General features: G+C 60.9%; 6 protein-coding genes across 6 annotated transcripts; all 6 read left to right on the top strand.

Annotated features, from left to right (window-relative positions):
• Nucleotides 1–2017: 2017 nt before the first annotated feature.
• On the top strand, nucleotides 2018–3223 carry LMXM_27_2030 (branched-chain amino acid aminotransferase,putative; the record flags this gene model as incomplete). Its single annotated transcript, XM_003876730.1, has 1 exon — nucleotides 2018–3223. One exon carries the CDS (start codon nucleotides 2018–2020, stop codon nucleotides 3221–3223), a length of 1206 nt encoding a protein of 401 aa, XP_003876779.1.
• Nucleotides 3224–4458: 1235 nt separating this feature from the next.
• On the top strand, nucleotides 4459–5940 carry LMXM_27_2020 (D-lactate dehydrogenase-like protein; the record flags this gene model as incomplete). Its single annotated transcript, XM_003876729.1, has 1 exon — nucleotides 4459–5940. The coding sequence occupies one exon, from the start codon at nucleotides 4459–4461 to the stop codon at nucleotides 5938–5940; it is 1482 nt and encodes a 493-aa protein (XP_003876778.1).
• A 4273-nt stretch (nucleotides 5941–10213) lies between these two features.
• Nucleotides 10214–10969, top strand: LMXM_27_2010 (conserved hypothetical protein; the record flags this gene model as incomplete). The annotated part of the gene is made up of 1 exon (XM_003876728.1): nucleotides 10214–10969. The coding sequence occupies one exon, from the start codon at nucleotides 10214–10216 to the stop codon at nucleotides 10967–10969; it is 756 nt and encodes a 251-aa protein (XP_003876777.1).
• A 956-nt stretch (nucleotides 10970–11925) lies between these two features.
• LMXM_27_2000 (conserved hypothetical protein) lies at nucleotides 11926–12519 on the top strand (the record flags this gene model as incomplete). Its single annotated transcript, XM_003876727.1, has 1 exon — nucleotides 11926–12519. One exon carries the CDS (start codon nucleotides 11926–11928, stop codon nucleotides 12517–12519), a length of 594 nt encoding a protein of 197 aa, XP_003876776.1.
• A 3010-nt stretch (nucleotides 12520–15529) lies between these two features.
• LMXM_27_1990 (conserved hypothetical protein) lies at nucleotides 15530–18574 on the top strand (the record flags this gene model as incomplete). Its single annotated transcript, XM_003876726.1, has 1 exon — nucleotides 15530–18574. One exon carries the CDS (start codon nucleotides 15530–15532, stop codon nucleotides 18572–18574), a length of 3045 nt encoding a protein of 1014 aa, XP_003876775.1.
• Nucleotides 18575–19679: 1105 nt separating this feature from the next.
• Nucleotides 19680–22457, top strand: LMXM_27_1980 (putative FtsJ cell division protein; the record flags this gene model as incomplete). Its single annotated transcript, XM_003876725.1, has 1 exon — nucleotides 19680–22457. The coding sequence occupies one exon, from the start codon at nucleotides 19680–19682 to the stop codon at nucleotides 22455–22457; it is 2778 nt and encodes a 925-aa protein (XP_003876774.1).
• Between the last annotated feature and the right edge of the window lie 1377 nt (nucleotides 22458–23834).

The raw sequence follows: 23834 nt of genomic DNA, 5'->3' as shown, positions 1-23834 counted from the left end.
CTTCATTCTGCCATCTCTTTTTGTTCCTCCGCTCTCTTTCCTCCGGAGGATGACATCCTCCCGTGTCGCGTGGGTGGGGGATGGCGGGGAGGGGAGGGGGGAGGGACGAACCCGCGTTCTCTCGCACACGCATGCTCCCCTCCCTCCCTCATCTGCGGCTGTCTTTTCCGTCTGTACGTGCCAGCTCTGCACCTGGGCATCACCCTCGCTTTTCTGTTTTCATTTCCTTCATCCTTTTTCGTCCCTCCGTTTGACCAGCACACGCATCGGGACTCGAGCGACGCACCACCCAACTCGGTTCTGTGCCCGGGGCACTCCCCCGCCGTTGTCCCCCTCCGTCTCCGAGCCGTTGGTGGCTGCTGCCGCCCCTGATAAAGCCATGTTGTACATGTAAGGCTTCTTCCCGCCCTTTTGCGTGCCTGTCTTCTTCTGTCTTTGTGTTGTCGCGCCACATGGACGACGTCATCTTAATATGAAGGGAGGCAGAGTGCCTCTTCCCTCTGGCTTGGAAAGCAGCCGCCTCCGTCTGTCACCCTCTGTGCATATGTTGGTGCTGGTGCGTGGGCTGTGTGGAGGTACCGTGGTACATGCCTGCCGCCTGCGTACACCGAGGTTACATACCTGTGCACATACAAAGACATTGGGCCAATAAAAGGGCGTGAGGGCGAGCCTCGGAGTTCGAGATCGCAGCGAAGCCGAATGCGAGGAGAGTCACCAAGCAGGAGCGGGCAGGAGCCGACGTGCTCGTTGCTTCTTTTCGCAGTCTATGCCTACGGGCGCGTATGCACCCTACGCGTGCGCGCGAAGCTCTCTCACCGGAGCTGTGATGGGTGGTGCCCGCACATGCATGTGTGTCTGTGCCCATCGACTGAGCCGCAGGGAGCGCGCTATGGCGCCACCGCGTGTTTGTGTGTGCGCGTCTCTGCCTGTGCTCGTCTTCATATCGCTCATTGTACGTCTGCGCTGATCATTCAAGGTGCTGCTGCTGACATGTGTGCGCAGGTGCGTGTGTGTATGCCTCCTCTCTCCCCGTCAACCCATGCTCCTCCCTCTTTTCTCCTCTTGCCTCTCCCGCCCTGCACGCACACGCACTGGCACACGAGCCGGCTGCGTGTGAAGGGGCAACACACCCGCTGTTGTGCATCACCCCTGCCGCTGCCTCCCTTGCGCCGGCACCCCCCAGTCCCCTCTCTCGCTGCTCCCTACACACACAGACACACATGCCCACGCGACGTTGAGCTCTCTTTCTCTGTCCCCCTTTTTGTTCCCTGTCTTCTGAGCATCTCGCGCGACAACCATCGGGGTAGACGTGTTGTACGCACGGACGGCATCAGACACCGGCACACAAAGGATAAGCGAAGTCGCGCGCGCCCGCGGAGAGAGGGAGGGCGGTAAGGCGCGGGCTACACGCGAGGCAGAGGCACGAACCGCAAGGACACGGCGCACAGAAGAAGCGCGGCAAGGAGCGAATGGCCACCGGCTTTCCGTCCCGCGCCGCTTGCCTTACACGGACACGTGCGCGCATACTTGTGCACACGGACGCGCATGCCAGTGCGGTGCACCCCCTGCTTGTTGAAAGCGCTGCGGTTCTGCTCGCCCACCGAGCTCCGTCGTCGGCTTCGGCCTAGGAGCGCGTGCAGGGGTGTGGCGCGCTCGCACTCACGACTGCTTGGTATCTTGTGCGGGTGCATGTGTGTGTGCGCATCCTCGACCGCGCTCTCTTTCGCTGTATGTCTCTCTCCTCCTCCGTCATTGCTGCTGCTGACCCCCTCTCTCGCTATGCTTCTGCACCGCTCCTTGTCTCCCGCTGGACAGATCATCATACTTCCATCCTCAAAGCACGCTACACACACACACACACACACGCGCTGGTCTCCGTTGCACCAGCTTCACAGGCCAACGATACAGTCACCATCACTCAGCGCTCTAGCTGATTGAGTCATCCCGCTCTCAGCATCGACTGCCCACATCTCTGTCTCCTCCCCTCTGCTCTGGCAGCGCCCCTAGGTCTCCTGCCATGTTGCTGAGCCGACCCTGGCGCCGGGCGAGCGCTGCGCACGGCAGCATGGCCCCCGTCGTCTCCTTCACGGCCGCGGCGCTTACTAAAACGCTGGTGGCCGATCCGCCGCCGCTGCCGCCGATGAAGGGCGTTGCCTTCGGCACCCTCTTTACGCCGCACATGGTGATAATCGACTTCAAGGACGGCAGGTGGGGTGCGCCGGCGATCGTGCCTTTCGCCAACTTTTCGCTGCCGCCGCAGACGTCGTGCCTGCACTACGCGACACAGTGCTTTGAGGGGATGAAGGTGTACGCGGACATTGCTGACATCGCGAGGGCCGCGAGGGGTGAGAGGCTGGAGAAGCAGAGCCTGCGCCTGTTCCGCCCTGACCGGAACGTTGCACGCCTGCGCCACAGCATGCGCTCTCTGTGCTTCCCGGACTTTGACGAGGCGGAGATGCTGAAGGTGATCACGGAGTTCGTGAGGACGGAGAAGGATTACGTGCCGAAGGAGTACGGCTACTCGCTGTACCTGCGCCCGGCCGCTATCGGCACCGCAGACAGCCTCGGCGCCACTCCCTCGAGGTCGGTGCGTCTCTTCGTGATTGCTTCGCCCGTGGGGCCGTACTACCTACCGCCGGAGGGCCAGTCGGGCGCGGTGGTCATCAAGCCCGTGACGCTGCTGGCGGAGGAGAAGCGCAAGCGCGCGTGGCCCGGTGGCACTGGCGGCAGCAAGCTGGGTGCCAACTACGCCGGGCCGCTGCTGGTCCAGGAGGAGGCGCAGGCTCTCGGGTACAACCAGGTGTTGTGGCTCGGCTCCAAGGATGAGGTGCAGGAGGTCGGATCCATGAACTTCTTCACGCTGTGGAAGACGAAGGAGGGCAAGACAGAGCTGGTCACCGCGCCGCTGGACGGGACGGTCCTGCCCGGCGTGACGCGCGACTCGGTTCTGGCGCTCGCACGGTCGTGGGGCGAGTTCGAGGTGTCGGAGCGTCCGTACTACATGTCTGAGCTGGTGGAGGCGCTGGGGGAGGGGCGCGTGATGGAGTGCTTCGGATGCGGCACGGCTGCCGTCGTGTCGTCCGTCGAGATGATTGCGTATTGCGGCAAGGAGTACAGCGTGCCGCTCTCGGAGCCGAGCTACGCGCACCGGCTCCTGAACGAGATAATGGATATCCAGTACGGCAAGACGCCGAGCCCGTGGTCCGTGAAGGTCGAGGCCTGACGCGGAGACGATGCTCTTGGTCGCTCGCTCCGAGGACGCCCAGGCGGGTGTGGCGGGATTTTTCGTGACACGAAGGCTCGGCGAGTAGCGCAGCAGGTGCGCGGAAGCCGACGGGCAGGCAGCGGAGGCGCGCGATGACTTTGGCGGCACGTACTCGGCCACACCCACACACAAGCACTCGCGTACGCGAGTGGGAGAGGTACGTATATGTTGCATCTTCTTTTTGGAGGGTAGAGATGGGCGCTGGCTCTCGGTACCCATGCACGTTTTCTTTTTCGAAACCCTGGGTGCGCGTGCGTGTCTTACCATGCTACGCCATCTGTGTCTCCCTGTCTCTCTCCTGCTGTTTCTTTTTTTTTGGTGCTACTCATCGCCATGAACTCCATGGGCCCCTCCCGGCCCCACCCCATCCCAACCCACGCGAGCACCCACGTGAAGGGAAGGAGAAACGCCACGCGGCACGCACTTCTTGCTCTCGTTGCATTTTACTTCTTCCCTTTGTTCTCTGTTTTCTTAATCATGGCTAGCGTCCCTGGTGATGCCAGACACCTCCGTGCGTGGCGTCTCGCGGTCCCGTACCTCCCCCCTCCCCCACTCTGCGTCGAAAGTCGGGCAGCCCCCCACCCCCTGCCCCCTGCGAAATGCGGCACCGCTTCTGGTGGTGACAGGGTCATGTGCCCACCCCACGGGGGAGCCCAGCGCGACTCGCGGGTGCCCCGCCCGGCGCTCGCTGGGTGCTGGTGGGGGGCCTTCATGCGACCCCGCGGGGAGGGGTGCAGTCGGTGGCGGCGCACTGCTGCAGGGCGTGTGTCTCCCGGTGCCTGGTGCCGCGCGATGATGGGCCTGTGTGGCCGGTCCGGGGGTCAGAGTGTGAGTGGCTGGGCGCATGCTCCACGGCGGCGAATGGACGCGCTGAGAGAGGCCAACAAACTACTGCTATCGCCTTTTCTGCACTTCCTCCCTCTGTATGGCACCGCGTGGGCGTCAGCTGCTCGTACACGCACGCCAATCTCACGCGCCAACTGCACTTCCTGTTTTCGTAGAGGAGGGCGCCCTGTCCATACGGTGCTGTTGCATGCATCATATTTCTCGAGCTTGTGGCAGTTCTCTCGAGGCTTATCGCTTGACATATTTTCCTGAAGGGCGCACCGGTTGCGCACACCGATAGTTGCTCGTACAGGGCCGCTGATCCCTCTCATTTCTCTCCCCCTCCCATCCACCTGCGGTGCATCACCATGGCGTCCCCACTGAAACAGGCGGAGTACAACGTGGGCACCTTGGAGGAGCGGCAGGCGAAGTATGCGACGTGCATCGCAGGGCTCCGCAAGGTGCTGAAGAACCCTGAGAAGCAACTGGTGGTGAGCGAGAAGATGCTTGATTTGTACAGCAAGGATGAGTCGCACCACATGCATGTGCTTCCTGCCGCTGCGGTAATCCCGAGCTCTGTGGAGGAGGTGGTGGCAGTAGTGAAAGTGTGCGCGGCGCACAAGGTGCCCATGACGCCCCGCGGCGCTGGCACTGGTGTAGAGGGTGGCGCCATCCCTTACGCTGGCGGCATCGTCATTGACACGGCGGGACTCACCAGCATGAGCTTCGACACCGACAACGCGTGTGTATGGGCTGGCGCCGGCGTGAGGAAGCTGGCGCTGAACCGCGCAGCGAGCGAGAGGGGCTTCCTGTTCGGGCCTGACCCCGCGTCGGACCCGTCCGTTGGCGGGATGGTGTCGACGTCCGGGAGCGGGATGTCAACGCTGCGCTACGGGACGACGCGCGAGAACGTGATCGCGCTGCGCGTTGTGACGCCGCGCGGCGACGTTTTGCAGACGCGGCAGGTTGTGCGGAAGGCGTCCTCTGGGCTGGAGCTGACGCAGCTGTACATGGGCAGTGAGGGCACGCTGGGGATCTTGTGCGAGGTGTGCTTCCGGCTGTTCCCCGAGACGAAGTACTCCGCTGGCGGCTACGCCGCCTTCGAGTCTACAGGCGATGCTGTGCGCTCCGTCGTCGCACTGCGGCAGCGCGGTGTGCCGCAGACGCTGCTGCGGTGCGAACTGATGAACAAAGGGATCGTTGAGGCGACGAACAGCTACTGCAAGACCGCGCTGCCCGAGATGGCGATTGTGCTGCTGGAGTTCACCGGCAACGACCAGGGGATGAGTGACATCAAGGGCGACTACGAGTGTGTGGAGAAGATCTTCAAGGAGGTGGGCAAGGCAAAGGTGATGCACTACTTACGGCCTGGTAAGGAGATGGACGACGTGTGGGCCGCGCGCCGCTCATGCTACTTCTCTGCCATGCACAGCCGGGGCAAGGTGGAGAAAGTGTTTGGCACGGATGTATGCGTGCCCATTTCGAAGCTGACGGAGATCATCGAGTACACGGAGGATGAGTTTGCAAAGGCGAACAAGAAGTGCTTGATTTGCGCACACATCAGCGACGGCAACTTTCACTTGATCATCCCCTTCGCAAACAAGCAGGAGATAGCGGAGCTGCGGGTGCTGGAGACGAAGATGATTAAGCGTGCCATCGAGCTCGGCGGCACAACTTCTGGTGAGCACGGGATCGGTGTGGGCAAGGTGCACCTCGTCGTAGGTGAGCACGGCCAGTCGCACATCGATGTACAGGAAGCGATCAAGGCTGCGTTGGACAAGGACAACCTGATGAACCCCGGCGTATTCTACCCGTTCCAGCAGCGCCTGTACCCGACGGCACACCTGTAAGGGCTGCTGGGGGCAGCGCTCTCGCGTGCTCATGTGTGTGCTGGTGGTGCTGCTCCCTTTCCGCAGATTAGGCGGCGGCCGCCAGAGTCGCAGTAGCACCGACTCTATTCGTTGCGGGCTTTTCTGCTATGCCTTTCAGTCGCGGCTATTGCTGGGACGCTGCGCTGCCGCACGCCGCGCCCCCCTCCTCCTGTGCTCATCTTCGGTTGAGGAAGGGGGGGGACCGGCGTGTTTGCGGTTTGCGACTTCGAGGGTGTGTGTCGCTCCAGAGGCTCCGTCTTCCTCTTTTCGCGTGCGCGCGTGCGGATGCGTGTATTTTCACCCTTCCTTTTCTCTTCGAGGCAAACCAGAGTCTATCGGCATTACGGCCGGCCATCTCTCTCACGCCCACTCTGTCTCCTGCGTAGCCCCCCCTCCCCTCCTCCTTCCGTCTCCTCCACCGTTGGTGTTGGCCCTTCTCTGCCCCTCTCGCCGCTGCTTGCGCGCCATCCCCCATCCCCTTGCTCTCCGTGTGCACCTCCGCGTGTGTCTCTCTGGAGCTCTCTGTCGATGTTGTTTGTGTGTCTGAGCGAGTGTGTGCGGCTGCATACGCTCGTGTGCACGTGCTGTCGTGCGCGCGAGTTGGAGGACGCGGCTGCTTCTCCTCCGTCCTTCTCGCGCTGTATGCGCCGTGTTGTGCCAGATGCCATTTGTGCCTCCAGGGCAAGGGCGAACGTGGATGGGGGAGAGCTGTGGCCCCCGTCCCCCACGGACACGACATTCGTTGAGACGCTCACGCGCGCAGTGGGCATGGGGACCTTGCGCCGCTGGCCAGCCGTTGCAGTCGCGAGGCCAGACAGGCGCACGCACTCACGCGAATGCACGCTCATGTGCACTCACGGGCGGACAGTGGGGGAGGGGTGGTGGTGGCGACTGAGTCCGTTGTTGACGACTGCAACGCTGCTGCACAGTGGCTCACCAGCGTGTTTGATGCTCGGCGCAGCACGGCACTCTTTTCGGTTGCTGTTTTTCTCCTCTTTGAAAGTGCCGATGTGAGGGGACGCGAGGGGGAGTGCCGCCCAGGCAGGGCGGATGGGCGCGCCGTCAGCGGAGGGTCGCGGCACCAGAGGCGCCTTGGCGGGGGGAGCGAAATAGCTCGGGAGGCCGGTGAGAGAGGCAGAGACCGCGCGCGCAGATGGCTGCATGACAGCCCGTGTGCACGTGCGCTTGTTCCTGCCGTCAGGGTGGGGGGGGCTGTTTGCATAGGCAGAAACCGCAGAACATGCGTTGCGTGCATGCATGCAAGTGTGTGTACCCATGGGTGCGCTTTTCTCTACTGGTAAATAGCGAATCGTGCGTGAGGCAAGAGTCGGATAGAAGGCGAGAGACGCTACCCCAATGAAGCCAAGAGGATGACGAGCAGCCGGCACACCACCGCGGAACTTCGAGGCGAAGAAGGAAAAGGCGCAGTCGTGAGCTCTGTGCGGCTCTGCTTCGCCTTTCTTTCTGTATGCTTGCATAGGGCCTCCGATCATGCGTGCGGCCCCCCTTGCACGCTTGCGAAAGGAGTGCTGCTTTCGTGTAGCGTCGGAAGTGGGAGGGCCGGCAGAGTAAGGGGAAGCACGTGATAGGACGGAGGGGTTGGCACAGAGTGCCCCCCGCCCCCCCTGGGGACTGCACACGCACACGCACGCAGAGAGAGAGACGCCGTGAAACCCACATTGGACCAGCACGCGTGCTGTTCAACACCCCAGCGGCAAACACACCCGCTCCGCTCTCCCCCACACATTCCTGCACGGACACCGATGCTCATGCTCGTGGCTCATGCCATGTAGGGTAGGTAGCGCTTATCTTCCGTGCTCTTTGGTTTTCGTGTTTTTTTTTCCGTGCGGGCCACCAGCGCTGCGGACGCTGATGGCGCTGGCGATGCCGTGCACGCGGTGCAGAGAGTATATTCGTCGCTTTGGTTTCTTTCCTTTTACTAAGCTTCATTCTGCCATCTCTTTTTGTTCCTCCGCTCTCTTTCCTCCGGAGGATGACATCCTCCCGTGTCGCGTGGGTGGGGGATGGCGGGGAGGGGAGGGGGGAGGGACGAACCCGCGTTCTCTCGCACACGCATGCTCCCCTCCCTCCCTCATCTGCGGCTGTCTTTTCCGTCTGTACGTGCCAGCTCTGCACCTGGGCACCACCCTCGCTTTTCTGTTTTCATTTCCTTCATCCTTTTTCGTCCCTCCGTTTGACCAGCACACGCATCGGGACTCGAGCGACGCACCACCCAACTCGGTTCTGTGCCCGGGGCACTCCCCCGCCGTTGTCCCCCTCCGTCTCCGAGCCGTTGGTGGCTGCTGCCGCCCCTGATAAAGCCATGTTGTACATGTAAGGCTTCTTCCCGCCCTTTTGCGTGCCTGTCTTCTTCTGTCTTTGTGTTGTCGCGCCACATGGACGACGTCATCTTAATATGAAGGGAGGCAGAGTGCCTCTTCCCTCTGGCTTGGAAAGCAGCCGCCTCCGTCTGTCACCCTCTGTGCATATGTTGGTGCTGGTGCGTGGGCTGTGTGGAGGTACCGTGGTACATGCCTGCCGCCTGCGTACACCGAGGTTACATACCTGTGCACATACAAAGACATTGGGCCAATAAAAGGGCGTGAGGGCGAGCCTCGGAGTTCGAGATCGCAGCGAAGCCGAATGCGAGGAGAGTCACCAAGCAGGAGCGGGCAGGAGCCGACGTGCTCGTTGCTTCTTTTCGCAGTCTATGCCTACGGGCGCGTATGCACCCTACGCGTGCGCGCGAAGCTCTCTCACCGGAGCTGTGATGGGTGGTGCCCGCACATGCATGTGTGTCTGTGCCCATCGACTGAGCCGCAGGGAGCGCGCTATGGCGCCACCGCGTGTTTGTGTGTGCGCGTCTCTGCCTGTGCTCGTCTTCATATCGCTCATTGTACGTCTGCGCTGATCATTCAAGGTGCTGCTGCTGACATGTGTGCGCAGGTGCGTGTGTGTATGCCTCCTCTCTCCCCGTCAACCCATGCTCCTCCCTCTTTTCTCCTCTTGCCTCTCCCGCCCTGCACGCACACGCACGTTGTTCGTCATTCACATCACCGAGCGGTGCGACGGACATAAAGCAGTGTGATAGGTGAGCAACACCCGCATACAGTCGCACACACGTAGGCTACATAGAGTCATAAACCTCTGTTCTTCCGCCACTGTCTCAGTCCCGCCTCTCCTCTGTCAGAATTTGGTGTTTTCCGGATATCAGGTGCAGTACTCTTGGTTTTGTTTAGGGAGAGATAGGGGGGCCGAGAAGCACTTATGTGCCACTGCATGATAGTCTCGAACTCGGCCATTTTCTTCCTAGCGAATGGCACACTACGGATCGCCTGAGCGATCGTTCCATGGAGGTCGCCGCGCGGCGCGTCCGCGCACCACCCTGCGTGTGCGAAGCGTTGCCGCCGGTGTCATCTACCATCTTGTTTTTGAAGGCGAGTTGCAGCGGCTCTCTGGCAAGCAACTGCGCCATCATCTGGCGCGCATCAGTCACATACCACCAGCGGAGCAGCAGCTCTTCGTGCATGGGCAGTCTTTTGTTCCGGATGCCGTGGGTGCCGCTGTGGGGCTGCGCGAAGAGGATGTTGTTGACCTCGTGCAAACAGTCGAGAATGTGCAAGAGGTCGACGGGCGAGGAGGCTGTGATGGAAGAAACTCCGTGGCATCGGCGTCCTCACCGCCTCCATCGACCGACGCCGGCACGCTTTCGCCCAAATTGCCGTGGCAGAGCAGGTCTAAGTCTTGGGGCGTCAGTGGCATGGGGAGAGTGGGTGGCGCCTGTTCCGCGTCCGCATCGAGGGCGTCCACCGCCTCAGCGTCGACTCGCCGAGCACCGTCGCCTGACCGCCTCGTTAACGCACCGTCATTTGTGGCGAGTGGGGTCCGGGGGCAATCTACCACAGGCGCTGACATGGCGTGCAAGCAACGCCCCGAACCACTACTGCAGCAGCGTCATCCTGCGCCGCTGAACGACAGCAATCTGCACCTTTGGACATCTGCCACGACGTTATCATCCCTGCCGTCCGGTAACTGGCCCAACGGCGGTAGCGGCGACGTGGAAAGCCCGCTGCCCCAAAATCCTGTGCAACGCTCATCTCATCGTCCGGAAGGCTACGCTCAAGCTGCCTCTCCGCCGTACGCGTACCCGAAGTCGTCGCCACAACCGCCGGAGGTCCTTACTCGGCCGTCGGTGTCGCAGTCTGATCTGCGTCGGCAGTGGTCCTATGAAGTAGAGTCACCACCGCCGCTAATGCCGCAGCGGTCGCACGTGCCGCTTGCATCGCCGTTTCCGCTGAACGCACCACCGCCATTGACCTCACGATCATGGCCGGCGAGCCACCGTGGAGCGCACGCAAAACCCGCAGCTGGCCTCAACTACTCTCACTACGATGGCCACCGCAGTGTCTTCGGTGAGCAAGCGAGTTGCGATCCGTCGCCATCGCAGCGCACACCGCACCAACAGCAGGTGTATCGCCCTCGCGCGGTGTCCCCTGGCCCGCATGGCGGATCTGCGCCACATGTGTCTGCGCCGGTCGCACGCAGCGCTGTCATCCGCGCTGATGAGCTGGAGACCATCCTTGATGAGCAGAACTACATATGGCAGATGGAGGAGTACCGCTTCCGCACCGAGCGGCAAAAACGCCTCACTGCACTGCAACACCGACAGCACGAGCTGACGCTCGAGTCGGCCCGGTATGACCAGGCAGTGGCCGAGGTGGAGCGGCAGCTTGCGCGCGAGCGGCAGAGGCTGGAAGAGCTGCAGCGGGTAATGGCACACAACGCCACAACATCTTGTTTGCTGATTGACCGTGAGCACGGTTTGCAGGAACCACCTACTGCCATGGGAGACGCGCCGCATGCGATCACGAGGAGTTCTCCTGCCATGCATCACGGTCGAGCGCGTGATCACGCCTACAGCGGTCCATACGACGTACCGTACTTTCCCACGGATGCTTCCGACGGCGTGCCGGGCATGAAGGAGGAGGAGGTTATAACCGACGTCTAAGCGATCTCATCGCCGGACTTTCTGTTGTTGTTTGTGTGTGTCGCATGTGTGTCACTGCGTGATCGAATGGGCCTATGGGTGTGGGTAGCTGCGAGGCTCGATGTGCTGCATCTCTCTGTTCTTCTGAACACACGCTTTTCATACTTTAGACTCCTTGCTGTTCTAGATACGATTGTAGTGGCATGTGAGTGGGTGTGCGTGCTTGTCGGTGGCCTCACTCTCCCCAAGCCCTTCGGCAGGAAACGAATCAAGACACGCTCTTTGCAAAGTGTTTCTCATGAGCGCCGTGTGACATGCATGGGACGGCTCCTCTCGCACTCTGTATGTGCGTGCACCCTGTTCAACTGCTGCTGCTGCTGTGTCTAGCTGCACAGAGCATCGCGATCCTTCATCGAGGACCGACGCTCTTTTCGGTAGCGAATTAGACACAGCAGCGTTGATAGTGGCCATCTTACCTTCTCCCTCGTGGCCTCCACTCTCCTCGCCCTTTTTTTCGGCCGCATTTTCCGCTCCTGATCCATCTTGAATTGCGTTTCTTCAGCATACTTTCACCACTCCCGCCTCGGCCGTCGCCTCCATCTTCACCTCCCCCTCCCTCCCTGTCCCTCTCTCTTACTCGCGACGCAGCTGCTGTGTACCTTCTTATATATATTTTTTGCTCACATCTTTCTCAGGGCAGATCGTCATATCCCGCGGAGCATTGGCGCCGTTGATCAACAGGATCCCTCTACCATCCATCGTGTCCCGGGACAATAGGCCATCACCACACTCGACTTGCTCCGCTCGCTCTATTGCCTCTCCCCTATCACGTGCCATTGCCTTCACACACACACACGCACACGCACGCACCTATTAAAGTGAACTCTTGCTTTTCTTATTCGTATTGTTCGCTAGTGATACCTGGCGAGGATCCCCTCTCCCTCCCTCTCTCCCTCCCTCCCTCCCCACCCTCCGTCATGAGCTCGTCGCCTGTTACCCCCGAGCAAGTGCTGGCTTTTACCGCCCCCACAGAGCGGTTTCTGTGCCCACTCACGGCGAACAAGTACGGCGTCGAGTTTTACCAGTTCACCATTCGTGATATCGAGCAAAACAAGGTGCTGTTCGAGGTCGGCGAGGCCCCGGCTGGCTCCGCAGATGGGAACGTTAATGACATGTTGGCCCGTGTGGCGCAGTTGTCCGAGGAGGAAGCCGCGGCTGCCCGCACTATCCGCTACCGCTTTGCCCCTTCGTTCCTGCGCAAGACCGCTGTCGGCGCGAAGCTCGTCTTTGGCGTCAACGGCGATCAGCCAGTACCGAAGTTCCGCATGATCGAGCGGCACTACTTCCGCAATGTGCTGATCAAGTCCTTCGACTTCGAGTTCGGCTTCTGCATTCCGCACTCGACGAACACGTGGGAGGCCATCTACGACATGCCCAGCCTGAACCCGGAGTGGGAGGAGGCCATCGTTGCCAGCCCATTCGAGATGGCGAGCGACAGCTTCTACTTTGTAGGCAACGAGCTCATCATGCACAACAAAGCGTACTACGCGTACGACGGCGAGGAGCCGTAAGCTCGCTTGTATTGGCCGTGGCCGACGGAGTCGGCGCATGTGACGAGGTGCGGTCGAGCAGCGCAGAGCACAGTGCCCAGAAGACGATTCGCCTCTTCTCCGTCCTGTTCGTGCTGTCGATCACCGGTGCGCGCGCCGCTGTCTGGGTCACTGTAGGCGCTATCTTTCTCTCCCGAACTCTCTGAGTAGATCCCCATTCCATCCTCTTGTGTGTGCGTTTTTTCTATGTGGTGTTGGCGGAATGAAGGGGGCGATGGTTTGGAGGGGACTAGAATCATTCGCTCTACTGGCAGTCACAGCACGGAATGCAGATGGCGTGCGGCCTGCTGCTGCGCTAGCAGTATGGTGCTCCTCCACCTTCGCCTGCTTTTTCTTTGCTGTGAGGGCGGCCGGCTCGGCGTTGTGCCGGATATGCCACGCGAGACTCGCAGATCTCTCGGAGAACACCTCATTTTACGCTATGATATTGCACACAGTGACGTAATTACGCACACTTCACTCGCGCTGCATGGGCTCCCCCTCCCAGACAGCAAGGTCGTCCCGGAGCCAGCCCCATGATCCGAAAATGTGAGCGCTGTGCGCCGGCGCTGTCAAGCATGATCGGCGTGGTGTATCGCAGCCAGGTGAAGCAGCATCCAGATGTCGGGAGAGCAAGAGGGATTCACGAAAGTAACGTGGGGCGAGATCGATACTGATCAGCCCCAAAGCGCGTGTGTGCGCGAAACGTGCGGCATCTCCTTCATCCGACTGGATGGGGCTGATGCGGCAAAGATATCGGATACATGACGTGAGCACCCCGCACCTGCACCATCGAGCCCACCAGACTCGCATGTGAAGAGCCTGCACGCCATGCTGTAGAGTGCCGCTGCTTGAGGCTGCTGAGAGCGAAACACGTCATGCAGGCAGCGGCACACATGGTCGCAGAGGGCCGTGACCTGAGGCTGGCCAACCTCCTCCTCGAGCCCATCGGGCATGCACGTAGACCAGCCCTTACTAGCAGCACGACGTATGCCACCGCCTCCGCCCTCGAGCAGGCCGCTGCCGTCGGCCAGGTGGGTTAAGGCGTGCATTGCAGCCAGGTCCGTGTGGCGCCGATCGGGCTGCAGGTATGCGAAGAAGGGAGGGGGAGGGGCAGGAAGAGCCCGATTCGAGGGCAGGACGGCTCTTCCTCGACGACGAGGATGTAGCCCGCAGTGCGGCAGAGGCTGGTGGGCGGTGGCTGTGCATGCGTGTGTTGGCGGACTTGCTCGTGGGTGGAGTAGGAGAGGGGATGGGGAGGGTACGTTGAAAAGGAAAAGAGAAAGGCAGGCGCGGTAGTCGAGGAGGTCGCGAGGGGCGAGAGGGAAGGTGGAGGTGAGGGTGTTCGGTGGACGGGCTCAAGGGTGGGTGGGTGGGTGGGGGCATGAAAGGGGGGGGGACAAAAGGAGGTGAGGTGTACTGAGCAGTGGTGTGCTGGACCACGCAAACACCACAGAAAAAAAAACGAGCTGCTGAGACGACGCCGAAAGAGAAAACTGTCGCTGAGTGACACTCATCATCTTCGCCTTAACTTCTTCACCGCGGTGTTTGCTCTCCCTTTCTATTCCTTGCGCGTACGTGCATGCTCTGCTGTGTGCATGCGCGAGTCCGTCTCAACCTCTTTTATTCCCCTCACCGTCGTCGTCGTCATTGTATGTGCCGCGTCTGTCCCTCTCGGGTGTCTGTACATGGATGTCGCCTGAGGAAGGCGGCTCTTTGTTTTTCTTTTGCTTGGGCTTCTTGACGCCGTTGAGATTCTCATATACGTATACGTGTGTGCATGTGTGTGTGTGCATGCTGGTGTGCACATGTATATATATATATATGTATACGTGTGCGTGCTGGCGTATGATAGGAACGCTGTTTTACGAGCAGCAACGTGATTCAAAAGGAAAAATGATGAACAGCAAGCAACAAGTAACGTATGCACCGCGAGGAAGAAATCCGAGTACGAGAAGAACAGGGAAGCCCGATTAAGGCGGTGCTCTCGCGCGGCGCACACACACACACACACACGCACCCAGAAACACCGACAGCAGTAACTGTAGGGTGGCATGGAATGAGGTGGCTGCGCATTCATGGACGAGGGCAAAGGGGCGCCGGGCTAGGAATATGACAACGCACGACCTGCGCAGATACAGCTGCCTGCTTTGGGTGCGTGTCTGTCTGTGTTGGTGTGTAAACAACAAAAAAACCTTCTCTTGCCTTCATAGTTTGTGAGCGCAGTGACGGATGCGTAGGCTGCGGCGAGGATACCCACGCATACGCGCGTTGAACTGTGCATCATTCTCTCCTTCCCTCCCTCCCTCCCTTCTTTTGTCTCCACACCCCTCTCCCGCTCTCGTGTTGCAGCCTTCCCACTGAAGCTTGTTTTTGGTGCGGCTAAGTTGTTTGCTTGCGCTTTTTTTTTCTTCTTCTTGGCGCTCGATCCACGACACGACCCGGGGTTTTCGCCACGTGTGCCTGCAGAGTTCATCGACCTCTGCAGGTAACTGAGGCGTCTACTCGTTGACGTGGGCTTGGTGGAATGGGCACACGTTGCGGTACGGAGACACGTCCCTATCTCGTCCTATTCTGTTCAGGTCTTCTTCAGAGCTGTTATATCTCGCCCCCCCCCATTCTTCATAATCGCCATTCTTGTCCTTATCTTGGTTGCAGCAACGGACACACAAACGCATGTTGGCCTCTACACACACGCGTGTGTGTGTGTCTCTCTCCTTCTCTCTCGTTCTTCACCATCTGTGCTTGATCTGATCACAGACGGACGCGCGATCGTCCATACGGATTTACATCGCCACACCCCACAATGACGGCGGTGACACCGACGCAAGCCGTGTCATCGGTGTCTTGCAGTGCGTCAAGATCGCCTGAATCCTCTTCCACACCGTCAAGCTCTCCACTGCAAAACCGTTCTGGCACTGCTGCGCACCCTGGGGGGCGGCCTTCAGCGTTCCACCTGCCTCACTGTCCCACTGCTACTCTCGTCGCGGGCATGGAAGAGGACGGAGCTGTGGGCTTTCTTCCCTTGTATGTGCAACGCCTGCGCGGACCCGGTCGAGTGCGCCGTGTTCCGCCAGGCACGGCGTACCGCTCTGCCGGCGCGCTGCTGCGTCGCCTGCTGCGCTACAACGAGGATGGCGAGGTGCGCGTGGAGGTGGTGCGTGAGGCTGCCGGCGGTGTTAGTGCTGGCGCTGGGTACGCGGAGGGACGGCAAACTGCAGCTGCTACAGCAGCAGCACCAGAAGAGCTTCGGGAGGACCAGCAGCAGCAGCAGATTGCGATGACGCAGCGCTCACAGCCGAAGAACCAAGATACCAAGAGCACCCGCACGAGAAGCCAAGCTCGACGCGAGCGTGCTTCCGTTTTGGCGATAGAGACGGAGCGACGGTACGCTGCCGAGCAGGAGTCCAGATTGGCGTCTCTTCTGCGGGCACTACCACTGCTCCGCGTAGTGCCACCACAGTGTCTGCTGCAGCAGGCCTACACGGAGGAGCTGGCGTCTGAGCCTGTGAGTGACGTATTCACGTCACCAAGCGTAAGCAGAAGCTTCAACCCCAGCACGCCGGCACCGTCGGTAGCCCTCGTGACTCACAGAGATCAGTCGCAGCTGGGTGCGGGCAGCAGCAGCAGTGCTGTGGACGGTGATGGCCGAAACACAGACGGTAATGCTGGCCAGCGTGGCGCCGCGACGGCGATGAATTCTTACGTACGCGGCGCCAACAGGCTCGGCCTCGGCTTGGCAGTTCTCCTCACCCCCGAAGAGGCGGCCGGGCTACACGGGACACCGCTGCGCCGACCGTCAGCACAACCCGCCAGTACCGCCGCCACTGCCGGCGGCGGTGTTGGCGACGGTAAGGCTCGCACTTCCTCGTTCACCCTGCTTAGCACTGTGAATACCACGGCAGCTTCCAGCCCTGCTGGAGGCTTGCTCACCACCGTCCACGAGGAGGCAGCGTCAACGCGCACAACAGTGACGAGCTGCAGCGCCGACGCTACAGCAGGGAAGCCACCAATGTCTGTGGAGGTGGCGGCCGAGAGCGCACAGGCAGCAGCAGCAGCTGCAGCAGCAACTCTCAACGGCATCGTCATCGACAGCGGGTTTGGCGTCACTATCAAGGTTGGCGCCTCCTGCGACGAGCCCAACTCGCTTCGGTGTGTCGCGTGGGGTGGCTGCCGCCCAGCATTGCTGCGAGCGGTGGTGTGGCGGCTGCTGAGCGACTACGCGCCTGCCGCCGTCACGCGACAGAAAGCGGAGCTGCAGCGCAAGCGCCGCCAGTACGAGGGCTACACGCGGCAGTACTGTAGTGCTCTGACGATGCTGTCGCTGAGAGAGTCGCCGTCGACGTTGCCGCGGTTGTGCTCACACGGAAGTGGCGGCGCTGCCGGCGCTTCTGGCCTTCGCGACGCGGCATCACTGTCTCGACTGCCCGGCAATGGACTACTACCGAACAATGGCCATGGTCTGCCGCTCAGTGGCGGCGCATCGTCCACGTCAGCGGTGGCGTCCCTCTCGCCATACGAGCGCGCTATCCTCCATCAGATGCTGCTGGACCTGCCGCGCCACCAGTCTCCCATCTTTCATGCCGGCCGCTCCCTCGCGGGCATGGCGCGCTGCTTGTTTCTCTGGTCTCAGCGGCACCCTGCCGTCGGCTACGTGCAGGGCATGGATGACGTGGTCGCAGTTTTCTATCATGTCTTCCTTGCGGACGCGCTGCGGCAGTACGCACGAGTGTCGGCGCAGGCTGCCACGTACACGCGCGCGCCTCACCACCGGGCGACGACGCACGAATGTGCGCGGAGAACAAGCGGGACGGCAGGGGCAGCTCGCTTGGACAGTGGAAGCGACGACGGTGAGGGGGACGACAGTGACGATAAAGCTGCCTCGGCGAGCGGCGCGGAGCTGGGCAGCATGATCTGTGACAAGGGCACGCGAGCCGTTATGCGTCTGCTGGTGTCGTCGCTCTCTGCCTCGGCGCAGCGGACATCTTGGTCTTCCCCAGCCGCGTCGACACCAACGGAGTTGGCGACGCCAATCACCATGCTGATGCTCAGCGCGCCTGCCACTCCCGCCACCACAGCCGCCGCGCTTTCCCCCTACCTTTCCGAGGAGGACCTTGACGTGCTGTCCGACACACCCGCCGCCCTGGACGCGATGCTGGCAGAGTTACCGGAGAGCTACCTGACGCAGGTCGAGGGGGACACGTACTGGTGCGCCGGTCGTGTTCTGTCGCTGCTGCAGGACAACTTCATGCCGGGACAGCCGGGCATCTTACGCAATGTGCGTCGCCTCGAGGCCCTCGTGCGCACCGTTGACCCCTCTCTCATTGCCTTCCTGGACGGGTATGGCTTGACCGTGATGGACGGCTGCTTCCAATGGCTGCACTGTCTACTGGCACGTGAGCTGCCGCTGCCGCTGCTGCTGCGCCTCTGGGACTGCTACCTGGCGATCGGGATTGGTGGTGATCGTGCGCCACCGACGACTGCAACGGCCAGCGGCGCTCCCACGACAACTTCTTCGCTGGCCGCCGCCGTGGCAGCGCAAGGGTCCTCAGCTAGCGACGAGGAGATCATGTACTTCCACGTATGCGTGTGCTGCGCGCTGCTCCGCAATCTGCGCACCAACCTGCTCGGTAACTCCTCGCAGACTTCCACTTCGGCTGCACCAGCGGCGCCGAGCGGAAGGTGGGGCGCGGCGGCTCTCGCCACGGTGCTGCCCATCTTTGGCTCGCGCACCACACAGCAGGAGGGGAACGGCGCGGCGGCACCTTCCGCAGCAGACGCAGCCGCACGTTCGGGGACGTCTTCGACAGCTGAACCGCCCATTGACGTCGTGATGAACACGCTGAAGCATCCGTTCGAGGCGCTCTTCCCCCAATACGCGTCCGCGAAGCAGCAGCAGCAGCTGGATAGGGAAGACAAGCATGAGCGGTGTGGCGAGCGCGCACGGGCGCGGACGCTGGAGGCGGCAATGCGGTGGCTGGATATCCTAATTGCCGATGCTTACTGCATCTGGCGGAAGCATCCGATGCATGGTTGAAGTAAACCTCTGGCATAGGTGTGCTTACATATGGGTAGGTTCTCCCTGCCGCCTAGCTAGTGGCGTGCACCGGTGCTGAGGCGGCGATATGAGCGTCCCTGTAAATACGAGGAGGGAGAGCGGGGGAGGGGGCGGCGGTTGGTGGTGATGCAGGAGGATAAGGAGAGAGCGTGTTGCACCAGTGTGCGAGAAAGGCGAGTGCGCGAACCACGGCACAAACCCGAGCACTTCTCTCTCTTGCCTTCCCTTGCGTCTTTTCTGACGCGTACTCATCGTGTGCGTGTGCGTGTCTCCATCTTTGTGACGCATGGCGCACTTCTCTGCGGCTCTTCGTTCCTTCTCCGGCCTCTTCCGATGTTTCGCTTTCGCCGCTGTCGCTCTTCTCCTTCCACCGCATCCCTACTAGCTCACGCCACACGTTGTCTTGATACTTGCTTGCGAGATACGGCGACGGGAACTTGCTGCTCGAAGGGACACGCCAGCTCACATAGACGCAGCCTGTCTGCCTGCTTGGCTTTGCATTCCTTTCGTTGCCTCTCGTCATCGCATGCGCTCTCCCTCTTCGTTGTCGACAGTGATGATCTCTGACGATTCGAAACAAACGACTCCACTCGCCCCAACCGACGTACACGTACGCACACAAGGCCGTGCCTCTGACACCCATCCTTCCGCTCTTCCTTCGGATGGCAGCGCAGCGCCGTGCGCAGGTTTATGCTGCGCCGTCTGTCTCTCTCTCTCTCTCTCCGTCGTCTCCATCTCTGCTTGCCGAACACAACCTCGCTGAGGCTTCTCTTTGATCCTCGCCCGTTCGTAGTCGCTAAACACGCCCTCGCCGCGTTTGCGCACGGTGACGAAAAACGGAAAAAAAGTGCGAGGAACCACAGTGAGGAGAGCGCGCGCGCCTGCGAAGCCCCTCCACCCTCGTCCCACGGCTCTCTCGCTCCCCTCCCCTCCACACACACACACACACACACACACACGCTGCGTGCTTGGAGCCTGCTGCCGGATTGGCGGCATTTGCGCTTGAACCGCAGCGACCCGTCTCTTCTCTCTTCTACTCGCCCACTCCTTCAGTCACGACACAGCAGTACGGCAGACAAGCAGAATGGGCGTCAAGTCCAAGAAGAAGGCCAAGACCCGGTTGGACGCGTACTACCGGCTGGCCAAGGACCAGGGGTACCGCGCCCGTTCTGCCTACAAACTCATCCAGTTGAACCGAAAGTATGATTTCCTCGCCAAGTCACGCGTCCTTGTCGACCTCTGCGCCGCGCCTGGAGGCTGGTGCCAGGTGGCGGCGCAGCACATGGCGATAGGCTCAAAGATCGTCGGTGTCGATCTTGTTCCGATTGCGCCGATCCGTGGCGTCAAGACGTTCGTGGGTGATATCACGGATGACAAGACGCGCAAGATGATCGTCACGTACCTGAAGAAGGAGCCGGTCGACTGCGTCATTCACGATGGCGCGCCAAACGTCGGTGGCGTGTGGTCGCGCGACCTCTTCGACCAGAACGCGCTCGTGCTGGCATCGGCCAAGATGGCCTGCTCCATGCTGAAGGCGGGTGGTTGGTTTGTCACGAAGGTGTTCCGCTCGCCGGACTTCCACAACCTCCTCTGGGTGTTCAAGCAGCTCTTCGAGAAGGTCGAGGCGACGAAGCCGCAGGCGTCTCGCATGGAGTCTGCCGAAATCTTCGTCGTCTGTGCCGGGTTCAAGGCACCCAAGAGCATTGACCCCGCCTTCTTCAACCCGCAAAAAGTCTTTGCGGAGGTCGGCCAGGAGAAGATCGTCTCCGCCTCCGGCATGCTTGTCACTCCCAAGTCGAATGTGCCCACGGGGTACGACGAGTTCGCTACTGTCTCGCACCACGTCGCGTCCTTCTCCGACTTCCTCAACGCTGATGATCCGAAGGTGTTCCTAAAGACGCACCACGAGCTGCGCTTCAGCGACGATGCGGACAAGGAGTACCTAAAGTCGAAGAGCTCCAAGAAGGAGCTGGTGTACCTCTGCGGTGATCTTCAGCAGGTGGGCGAGGCCGACCTTCGGCGCATGCTGCGGTGGCGAGAGCAGCTTCTGCGCGAGAAGGCCCACCGCATCCAGGCCGCCGCGGCGGGCACCGAGGAGGACGACGATGTGGACAGCATGGCCGGCGGCAACGGCAGCGACGACGAAGACGACGATGATGACGGCAAGGAGAAGCGTGACTACCACTTCGACTTCGACAGCCCCGAGGGCGTCACGCAGATCGCGCGTGAGCTGCTGGAGATTCGGAAGAAGAAGGCCAAGGAGTTGAAGAGGAGGCAGAAGAAGGTGGTGGATCGAAAGCTGAAGCAGATCAAGGGCCTCATCAACTACGACCCCAACATGAGCGCCGAGCACATGACGGAGGCGGATGGGTTCGCCTACAAAGGCACGAACACCGACGCCTTCGACAATGACGGTGACGCCGCGGCAGGCGGCGAGGATGGCGAAGCGGATGAGCTGGATCACTTCACCGTGGAGCAGCTCGGGCTCATTCCGGAGAAGGAGCTGGCCCACATCATGGATAAGACTTGGACGGAGCCGGAGGACCGCGGCAACGACCCGCTGAACCCCGTCATGTCGGTCAACCTTGCCGCCCAGGACGACTGGGACTTGGGGGACAAGAAGGACGGCGACGAGTCTGAGGCCGAGGGCGACGACGATGGCGTGCCGCACTCCGCCCAGCTCGTTGAGGGGGAGGAGCACTTCATGGATGTCGACAACTATGGTAACTACGTCCCGGCGCAGCGCTCGACGCGTGTGACGCTGTACGAGGCAGGGCTGGAGGGTTATGAGGACAGCAACGAGGCGGAGGCCGCGGACGAGACGCCGGCGTCCAAGAAAAAGCGTGCAAAGGCGGAGAAGGACGCAGCGCAACTGGAGGAGGCGGGTAAGAGCAGCAAGTGGGAGCGCCATCAACTAAACATCGAAAAGGTGTTGAATGGCACCTTTCCGAAACCGAAGGATCACGATCGCGCCAAGAACAAGAAGCGGCAGCGCACCCTAGAGGAGGAGCGCATCATCATGAGCGCGCCCACGGAGATGGCGGACCCGGACAAGTGCAAGCACGTGCGCACGCGCTTCGAGGACGATGACGACGACGACAACAGCGACGACTCTGTTAGTGAGCTGTCTGAGGCGCTGAGCGACGGCGACCTCGACGACTACGAGATCAACCGTGGCCGCGAGGACTCGCGCCGCAAGCGCAAGCTGATCCCTGACATAGGAAAGGTGACCACCCAGGAGCTCATACGGCAGCAGCGGAAGCAAACCCTGCAGGACAACAAGGAGGTGCGTAAGCAGAACAAGCGAAACAAAAACAACACAAACAGCGGAAAGAATTCTAACGGCAAGCAGGACACGGAATTTGAAGAGATCCCGATTGCCATGACGGATCCCGACATCCGCGCTCGTACGCTGGCCATTGCGCAGAAAATGCTGGACCCCAAGGCGCGCCGCGAGATTCTCGACGCCTCTGTCAACCGCTACGTCTTCAACGACGACGATGATCTGCCGGACTGGTTCGTAAAGGATGAGCAGCGCAACTGCCGTGTCGTGCTGCCAGTGACCGCGGAGGAGATCGAGGAGCAGCGCCGCCGCTTCCAGGAGCTGAACGCGCGGCCGAGCCGCAAGGTGATGGAGGCGATGGGCCGCAAGCGCCGGAAGGCCCAGCGCATGCTACGCAGCTTGATTGACAAGGGCAAGGCCGACCCTCGCGCGCGCGAGAAGGCTGAAAACCTCAGCGTGCGCAAGCTGATGCGTTCGCAAGCGGTGAAAGGTCAGGGAAAGAAGAGGCACAAGTACCTCGACCGGCAGCTGATGGGCCGCATGCGGCGCGAGAAGCAGAAGCTGAAGCGCCGGAAATAAGGTGCGTACGCGTGTTTGTGCGTGTCGCGTGGGGAGTGCGTGAGAGAGGGAGGGCGATGCACAAGGAGTGATGGGCTGTCTCGCGTCAACCCGCTACTTCCCTTCTCTTTCTCTAGCCGATCAGCGCTCTTGTACGTTCGCCTGTTGGTGTGCTTGCGCTTTTCACCGTGCGCCGGGGCATGCCTCTGTGTCTGCATGCATGTGCGCTCGTGTGTGTGTGTGTGGCGCTGTCTTTTGCTGTCGTGTATGGGTGTTGCTTGCTTGTGATATGGGTAAGACTCGGTTAAGTTGATGTTCCCTTTCGTTTCATCCGTGCCGTTCGCCACCCCTCTTTTTACGGTGTGTGTGTGTGTGTGTGTGTGTGTGCGTGCGGTGCCCTGTTGCTGTGCTGTCCGCGTGTGTGTGTGTCTCTCCCTTCCTCCCTCTCCTGTGTATAGGTGCACTCTGCTTTCTTTGTCGTGGCGCCGCGCGGTCTGGACGGACAATGCTGCACCATCAGCCCTCCATATGACTGCACCTCCCTTCCCGCCTCGATTCCTCACACACACACACACACACACACATGTGTGTGTGTACGCGCACGCACTGCGAGCTCTCTCGCCCTCGCTCTCTTCTGTTTTGGTTGTCGCTCTCCTTTTACTTTGTACGCCTTAAGCGTGTGCTAAGCCCGTAAGTCACCGTGGCGTTGAACGCAGCAGAACAGAAAAGTGAGACACGCACACGCGCACGGAGAAACGGAGAGGAAAATCGGGTCCGACGCGACGCTTGACACAACCGGACGTCTCTTCGTTTTCCTCCTCCCCACCCTCTGTGCAAGCGTGCATGCGTGCACGTACAGCTACACGCACCAGCTCAAAAGGTGTGTCTCCACTCACTGCCAGCTATGAAAGATCAGCAGCAGTGGTGGCCTTCATCCTGGGCATGGCAGCATGTGATGAGGGCAATGTGGAGAGGAGGCGGGGACTCGCACTCACCCGCGTGCGCCTCCGCCTTTACGCGACACTCAAAGCCAAGTCGCGGCTTGTCTCCTCTCAATTTCTTTCGCTCTGCTTTTATCTGATCCACGTCGCCTTCTCTCTGTCTGCGCGTCGTTTCTTTATTTCTCTCCCCTTCCCACTCGCCGTGATCTTTGCGTGATGAGCGCGGACGCACACACGCTCATCACGATGATGGCCATATGCCCTCTCTCCCTCTCTCTCCTCCTCCTCCGCCTCCGCCTCCTCCTTGCACGCGTCACATGGGGGTCTCCGCATCAATGATCACATGCAACACACACACACACACACACACACACACACGTACACTCGTCCCAGATGGTTGAAGCGCAGTCCTGGAAAGCATCGCGAAACACACCCCGGACACACACCTCCCCCTCCT

Source organism: Leishmania mexicana, chromosome 27, assembly GCF_000234665.1.
Source record: "Leishmania mexicana MHOM/GT/2001/U1103 complete genome, chromosome 27".
Taxonomy (NCBI): domain Eukaryota; phylum Euglenozoa; class Kinetoplastea; order Trypanosomatida; family Trypanosomatidae; genus Leishmania; species Leishmania mexicana.
This window is presented reverse-complemented; position numbering and strand designations above follow the sequence as displayed.